The sequence below is a fragment of the Urocitellus parryii genome, chromosome 1, assembly GCF_045843805.1.
Source record: "Urocitellus parryii isolate mUroPar1 chromosome 1, mUroPar1.hap1, whole genome shotgun sequence".
Classification (NCBI taxonomy): Eukaryota; Metazoa; Chordata; class Mammalia; order Rodentia; family Sciuridae; genus Urocitellus; species Urocitellus parryii.
The window spans coordinates 155,654,477-155,662,872 of record NC_135531.1 but is presented as its reverse complement, the minus strand read 5'-3'; the positions used below and the strand labels follow the sequence as shown (position 1 = coordinate 155,662,872).

Below are 8,396 nucleotides of genomic sequence, written 5' to 3'. Positions count from 1 at the left end.
TGCTCCAATGAACACTTATGAAGATGTTTCCTTGAAGAATTTTGTTGCCACACATCGTTATTTATCTTAAGTCATCAGACAGAAAATGAATAAGGTCAGTTATAATCTCTCTCTCTCTCTCTCTCTCTCTCTCTCTCTCTCTCTCTCTCTCTCTTCTGTCTTTCCCCTCCCCATACACCCTCCTTCTCCCCCTCCCGTCTCTCTCTTGGCAGGTAGGAGCTGGGAGTAACTCAGCTTGGTTTGAAGCATATTTTCCCTGCAGGTAAATGGAAAGATATGAACATTCAGTGATGAAAGAGAGATATTAATGAGCACATATTTAACAATGTCACTTGGTAGTTCCATGCAGTGGTTAATGGAATAAAATAAATATATTTTCAAAGTGTTAAGAAAAGTGAATTGTTTTAATATAGCCATTACTTTTGCACAAAAATTTTTAAAGAAATTCTTCTAATTTACCACAACACAAAATTGTGTACTGTTGTGACCAGGGGGCATTGCCAGTGCACATGCCCCTATAGTGGTGAGAAAGCTGCCTGTGTGTGAAGAACGCAACTCTAGGTCACACCTGCCTCCTGCTCAATTGGTATTTAACATATGCTCTTTAGCTGGAGGGATACTTTATTTACTAGGTGTTGTTTTGCATCTTAAGGTACAAGAAATGACTCAGGAAACAATTGCTACAAAGGCAAAGATACAACACAACAGTATCAAGAGTGTCCTTCCATGTGAGGGAGGTCCAGACCTCCTGCCCATTTACCAGGAGACTTTGAGGTCACCCAGGGCACATTTCCTCTTTGGCTTTCAATCAGTGACACCAGAGAGTCCACAGCCTTAGTTGAGTAAGACATTTAAACAACTAACTTGAAAATATCTGAACCCAAGATATATGATTTCATCCAAGAAGCGGAAGACAAGAGGCATGATGGGAAGAGGGCAGACCCCCAGTGCCCCCCTGGCAGTTCTCCTGGACTGCAGTATGTCAGACCAGGCCCCCCTTCAGTGATAACCTGTCAGTGTCTTTCACTCCAGTTGGATCACGATCAGCACCAAGGTTGCAGGAACCCTGAGACAAGAACAGGCCAGCTTAGAGCAGCCTGGGACATGCACAAACATGGAGAGGGATCTGCTCTATCCGTGGAGGAACAGGAGGATGTACTGCTTTGTCAGGAGCTTCCCGGTGACCAGCTTCTCCAATCCTGCCTTCATGGCCTTGTTCCTCAGGCTGTAGATGACGGGGTTGAGGGATGGGGGAAGCACAACATAGACCACAGAGAGCACCAGGTGAGTGGAGGAGGAGGACCCTAGGAGAGGCTTCAGGTAAGCAGTGAAGGCAGTGGAGAGGAGAAGCACTACCACTGCCAGGTGGGGGAGGCAGGTGGAGTAGGCTTTGGCCCTCCCTGCTGTGGACGGGATCCACCTGACGGTGGAGAAGATGAAGACGTAGGAGACGATGATGCAGGCAAAGCAGCCAGTGTCCAGGATGGCACTTATGAAGATGAGCACGACTTCTGCAGTCATGTTCTGGGAGCAAGAAATAGCCAACAACTGCGGAATGTCACAGAAGAACTGTTGAATTTGACGGTTTCCACAGTAAGAAAAGGAAAAGGTGCTCACAGTGTGCATGGCACATACAAAGCCACTGCTGAGCCAGGACAGAGTGACCATCTGCACACAGGTGTCCCTGCTCATGATGGCTTCATAGTGCTGGGGATGGCAGATGGCAGCATAGCGGTCCATGGACATCACTGTGAGGAGACTCAGCTCTGCAACTGCAGAGAAAGGCACCAGGAAGACCTGGGCCACACAGCCGAGGAATGAGATGGAGTGGCAGTGGGTGACAGAGTTGGTGACAGCTTGGGGCACCACAGCAGAAATGAGGCAGATATTCCTCAGGAAGAAGTACATGGGCAAATGGAGGCCTGGGTCCAGGGAGGTGATGGTGATGGTGAGGCCATTCCCCACCAGGGCAGCCAGGTAGGCTGCGGCAAGGGCCCCAGCTTGTAGGAGCTGAAGGCTGCATGGGCCAGGGAAACCCAGGAGAAGGAAGCCCGTGAGCCCTGACGTTCTGTTCATTCTTGATGAAATGTTCTGCAATAAAAAGGGCAAGTTGGGTGGAAAGATCAGGCTTGATATTTGTTCCTATTTAATGTGTGTGTGTGTGTTTGTGTGTGTGTGTGTGTGTGTGTGTGTGTGTGTGTGAGAGAGAGAGAGAGAGAGAGAGAGAGAGAGAGAGAGAGAGAGAGAGAGAGAGAGAGATTGGCAGGAAAGGGGATTCATTGTTGGCTTTAACAATAAAGTTTTTCTATAAAATTCCAGTTGATTGATCACATTTTCCATGGTGTCTTATCATGTTTTCTGGGTTTTTCTTCACAAAGTCTGAATGTCCTAATGGAATGCAGCAGCACACAGACACTGTCACAGGAGCAGGGCCAAGCAGCCCGGGCCTCCAGAGAATGGTCCTGCTGAAGTGTGAGGAGTGAAGACAAGGATGTGCACTGTCCACTACTCACGTGTCCACTACTCACGTGTGAGGAGTGAAGACAAGGATGTGCACTGTCCACTACTCATGTGCACACTTATTTCCCAGTCAATGGACTTTGATTCTGAATATTCTTCCACTGTGTCAGTTTCTGTAACAATGTGTGTGTTTCTGTCTTCTCTGTGTGAATGTGCTTTCCTCCTCCTTTAACTTTTCTGAGTCCATTTGGTCACCTTGGTGACTGATTAAACGTCTTAATCCAGATCCTGCCCTTGGCTTTTGTTTCCTCACCTTTCTTCTCATGTTTCAAGTTCTTTTATTTTCCTGATTTTTGTTTCTTTCTTTTTTTCTTTGGAGGGACAGCTGTAGCCTGCATTTTGAGACTTATATTTCTACAAAAATACAAAGGCAATAGAGGCAGAAATTCCTGCCAGGCTTTAATTTAAATGCTGATTCACTGCATCCTAATCTGTCACAAAACCAACAATAATAACTTTTCATGAATGATACTGTACCACTTAAGGTCACTGCTACTTGGTTCTTTTTAGTGGTCACATATTGGCAATTTAAACAAATATTATTAATCTCACCATTATTTTCTATCATGTCTTACTCTCTTCCTCATAAGTGAATTAAACTTTCCCTTATATTTTCAATAATCTATTCATTGATTACAGTGTTGTCAGTATCCTGTTTTGCATGATGAGATTGTTGATATTTGCTTTGAATATTGCTATATCCTTAAACCAAAATTCTACAATAAAGTGGAGTCTTTGAAATAAATCCTGAGTTCATGTTTCAGAAATTAGCATAGAAAATATTGTTTTATGCCCTGTCATCTGTATTAAGGAGACTAGGTTTAGAGATCTTAAAATTGACGTCTAATCACCCAAAAAAACATTTCTTATTAGGACATTTGGATAAGAATTTTCTCTAGACCTATAAAAGTCTTATGAAAATTACAGTCAGCCATAGTCTAAGGAAAAATCGGAACTCACTGAAGACCTTGTCCTGCAGGATGTGGGAGCAGTTCAAAGCTCTTGCAGGCTCTGGGGAACTTACTGGTGGCCGTGCAGAGGCTGTGGCTTCCCTCACTTCTGGGGGTGTGGAGCCCTGAGCTGCCTGCTGCCTGCGCTGTCAACAGGGCTGTGGAGAGGAGTGAGCAAAAGGAGGAGGGTGGGGGTTATGTCTTGCCCTGACCCGAAGGTTGAGTTTGGCATGGGTCCAGAGGGAGATGCTGCCTCTACTGTTACTGTCACCATGTTCCCCCCAGTGGCTGAGGGACACACCTGGCTGTCCCTGATGTGGCCACAGTGCCTCTTCCCTGACAGCCCTCTCAAGGAGCAGCTTCCCACCCTGGAGTAGGGTCCAGAGAGGCCAGTGAGGCCCCAGGACTCCATCAGTCACTGAGGTTCCTGTGGGAGAGACCAGGGGCGAGGCTTCCCCAGGGCTGCTGTCAAGTTCAGGTCCACCTTCACCAGGCTGTCTGTGGCCACGGCCTTGCTTTCTCTGCAAATCCAGAGAGACTAGCCCAGCCTTCTTTATTGGAATTACTACCCTGTTTCCATGGCAGTAGTGACATACTTTTTCAAAACCAATTCCCTTTTCATGAGTAGGTTCATTTCTGGCTCTCGGTTCTGATCCACTGTCCAAATGACCCAGATTTTCTAAGTTCTGTGCTATTTTAGTTATGTACAGCTCTGTGGTAGCGTTAGAAATAAGGTCTTACACTTTCCCTGCTTTTGTAGTTTTTACTCATTATTTCCTTTCTGTGTGTGTGTGTGTGTGTTTGCACATGATTTTTAAAATGGTTTATTCTCTGTGAAAAAGGAGAGTTTATACAGTGATTTCATTAAATCCGCAGACCTTTGGTTGTGTATATATTATAATGTATTCATTCTTCCAATGAAAAATTTTAATTCTCAGTAACTTCTTTAACCTCCTGGTTGAATTTATCACTACATATTGCTTTGTACCCATTATAAATGGGTTATTTATCTTCATTTTTATGATAGTTTGCTGTTTGGTTACAGCATACTTCAACTTTTTGAATGTTTATTTTGTATCTGTCAACTTTATTAAAAGTGCTATCAATTTAGCAATTTGTGTGTGTACGTGTGTGAATTCTATATATTACCTGTGTCCTCAGCAAACAATGAGAATTTTTATTCTCTCTGTCCTATGTGGATGCATGTTCTTGCTTTATCTCACCTGCTTGTTCTGCAGTCTTTCAATACCTTGCTGGGTAGAAGTTTCAGGAAGGTGCCTTCATGCCTCTTTTGAAACTTCCCAAAGATTCCTCCCCTTTGCAAATTGCTGGTCTGAGCAGAGGTTGTGGTTCTTCTGTCCTGGCCTGGGGCAAGTGCATGAGCCTGTGGTTCCTTTCCTCACTCAAGGATTCCTCCTCTGTCCCTCAGCATGCATTCCTTCATGCTGCTTTCCTGTAGGGCTTTGTGTCCTGCAAAAGGGCGTGAGCTCTCCAGTGCTGATTGCATTAATTTGGATTTTCTTTCTTTCTACTTGTTAATCAACCTATAGATGTGTTGGTTTTGTTTCTTTTTCAAAAACATACTTATTTTTATTAATACTTTGTATTTCTGTTATTTCTGCTTTGATATCTTTTTCTTTCTCTTCTTTTTCTCTCTCAAACCCTCTAGTCCTCTTCTTTATTTCCCCTGCTAACTTTGGAATGAGTTAGTCTATTGATTTCCTAGTTACTTGAGATACTTTTTTTTACAATTTTTATACTTTCATTTTTTTCCTTGTAAATTGTCTTCTTAGTTTGCTTTGGAGGTACCCCCATATTTTGGCATGATGCTTTTCCATTTTTATCCATCTCACGGTATTTAGACTTGGCTTTTACTGTTTTATCAACTTACTAGGTGTTCAGATGTGTATTTTAAAATTTCTCTGTATTTTCATTTGTGATTTTCCAAATTCCTTCCTGTCCTCAGTTTCTGCTCTCATGCCACTGTGGTTCAAAGGAAACCACATATTATTATAATCTTCCTGAACTTGTTCCTATGCCGTGCCCTAACATGCAACCTGCCTTCCAGAATGTTCTGTCTGTGCTTGAGGAGAAGGTGTGCTCTGTTGCTCTGCCATGGCACGACCTCTCCATATATGCTAGGCCCACTTGGCCTGAAGTGTTTTTCCAATCTAGTATTTTTCTGTTGGTTTGCTGGCAGTGCGACCTGTGCATATTTGAAATTGAGGTGCTCAGTTCCCATGCTGTCAAGGAACTAATCTTTCCTGCCTTCCCATCCCTGATGTGTGTTTCCCTACATGGGTGTGTGACATGATGTGTGCTGGGTGTTACATCCTCTTGAGGAGCTGAAGGCGTGTCATTACTGGACTTTGCCTCTGCCTGTCCTTAGAGTCTGGCTGAGGTGTGTACAGCTGCCCTTGCTCTCTTTGGCCTTCATAACATACAACACCCTCCCTGTGCCATTGCCTCACTCTGTCCTCACAGTGAGGTGAGTCTTCAGGAGGCAGCTCATAATTAAACTTCATGGTTTCATAAATTCAGCCCCTCTGTTCAGGTTGCAGAACTAAATCCACTTACACTCAAGGAATCATTGACAGGAGAGGACTGATTTCTAACATTGACCCTCTCTTCTTGCCTGCCTGCAGTTTGATATTTCTGTCCTGGTAACCTTTGCATGTTTTACATTCCTTCCTACTGAAGGTATTTGCTTTGAGGTTACTATGAGGTTTCAGTGGAACCTCATATTGTTCTAACAATTGCCTACAAGCTGATAACCACTTAATTTGATTGTAAACCAATCTGCACTATCTCCCATCCCACATCTTATATTTTAAAATAACAAAATTATGGCAATACTTGTTATTGAACTAGGGGCACTTTACCATGGACCCATATCCCCATTGCTTTTTAAAAAACTTATGTTTTGAGTCGGGCTCACTAAATTATCCATAGTGGCCTCAAACTTGTGACATTCCTCCCTAGCTCCCAAGTAGCTCATTACACACACCACAGGCTCAGCTGTGTGCTTCTCTCTCTTATTTTTATTCTACAGGACAAATTTATTTAGCACCACTCAAGAAATACCCTCTTTAGCAAAGTAGACACAGCTGAGAGACTTTAATTTGTGGAATTTATTAATGCACATACATACATACACCTGTGTATGTACATAGGTAAATCTCTAAACCATCTGCATACCTAAGCACCTCCCCTCCTAGAATCTGATAGACCCTCCACATGAGCTCCTGTTCTGCAGCCATTTAAACTCCTGCATTATCAACCTCTACCATGTGTTTTATTAAAAATTATTTTACTAACTGGCATTTCCATGTTTTCCAGGAATTGTTCTGTTTCAATGTCTTTCAAATTTCCCAAGGTGCCCCTAGAAATTCTCAGGCCATAGTATCTATAAATAAAATATCCAGGGAGTGGTACAAGGACAACTCTCTAGAGAGCTCCAATCCCATTATCTCATTTTCCCTGCTGGTGTGAAGTAAGGTCAGTACTTGTTATTTAATAGACATGCAGAAGAACCAGCCAACTCCCCCCATCTCCAGCCTTCTCCTCCCTAGGACTTGCTGACCTGCTGATGAGGAAGTTCTGCTCTGCCCTCACCTGGATGTGTCTACATACAAAAAGTAAGTCTTTATCCATGCGAGATCTGATTAACTGAGACAAAACCTCATGGTTGCCTCACTGCAAGTGATGTCTTTAGTTGTCTTTCATTGATTATAGAATGTTGCAGGGCTAGAGATTAGACAGACTCTGATAAAATGGGTATAGTATCTCTATTTTACAACCACTCAGAGCTCAAATTTACTGCTGTATCTGCACACCAGCTATGCACAATCACAACACACCTACTTCTAGTTTACCAATCATTTATATTCCAGATGGGAATCACTGCTAATTCCTATTTCTGCAGCTGTTTAAATGATTTCATCACTGTTATGGAATGTTGAAAACATCAAATGGCTCTTCCGGTGTAAAGATGAGAATAAAGATTCACATGTGTTTCACTATCATGATCTTCTTGAAGATGTCCACAAATGACTTAGGTTCCCAAGTTTTTAGGAATTATGACCTAATGCACACTGCCTCTAATAAACACACCTCAGAAGTTGGGGACCAACTTGCTTAATGTTCACCTCTGACTGCTGTAGTAGAATCAGGTCTCACTGGGGAAGCATGGGGTGAACCTGTCTCCAGAAAACCCCAAATGTGCAGAGAAAAGATATGAAGTGCTCACACTTAGTGATCATAGATAATTAACCAGCTGCTTTTAGAGAACTGCCCTTGAAAACATAGAATTCTGTTTAGCAGGAGATTATCTACAAGTACATTGGACACCCGAGACACCATAACCATGAAGACACTGGAGGGCTGGAGTCCTTCAATGACTGGCTATGGTCCAGGCAGAGATGGTCTTTCTGTGTGGTTTGTGGTCAGCAGATAGTCTTTGTGGGGATATTTGTAAAAAAAAGAAGAAAGAAATTAAAAGCCTGATTGTGCCTGCCCTTGTAAAGCTGAAGTGGGTACAGGGTGGAAGGCAGCCTGAGTTGTCTGAACGGGGCAATGGGCTATCATAGGAGGACAGGAAGGATGAATTCAGGCAGGACGGTGGCAGGTGGGATTCCAGGGACAACAACAGCAGTGGCCCCATAGGAAGAATGTGCCTCTGCTCTGCGCAGCTTCAGTTCAGGGCCACCTGCCTGCCCTCTCCAACACCTAGCAGCACTCTGAAGGAAAGTGCAGATTCCTGAAAGTGCAGGAACATGAGGTGCTCCGCTCTGGGTTGCCACACCTTTTTCAAACTATTATTTCAAATGTGTTTTTCATGATTTATTATGTGCTAATGGAAACAGTGCTTTCTCTTTTGCAATTACATAAACATTGAAGCAGAAAGGCAGGTCAAACTGCTATTAA

General features: G+C 43.3%; 1 protein-coding gene across 1 annotated transcript; it reads right to left on the bottom strand.

Annotated features, from left to right (window-relative positions):
* Window positions 1–1,131: 1,131 nt before the first annotated feature.
* On the bottom strand, window positions 1,132–2,076 carry LOC144255822 (olfactory receptor 14A16-like). Its single transcript, XM_077800795.1, has one exon. The coding sequence runs from the start codon at window positions 2,074–2,076 to the stop codon at window positions 1,132–1,134; it is 945 nt and encodes a 314-aa protein (XP_077656921.1).
* Window positions 2,077–8,396: the final 6,320 nt, after the last annotated feature.

What these genes read in the sequence shown, in the direction of transcription:
- LOC144255822 (XM_077800795.1), bottom strand. Translation starts at nt 2,076, where the DNA reads ATGAACAGAACGTCAGGGCTCACGGGCTTCCTTCTCCTGGGTTTCCCT.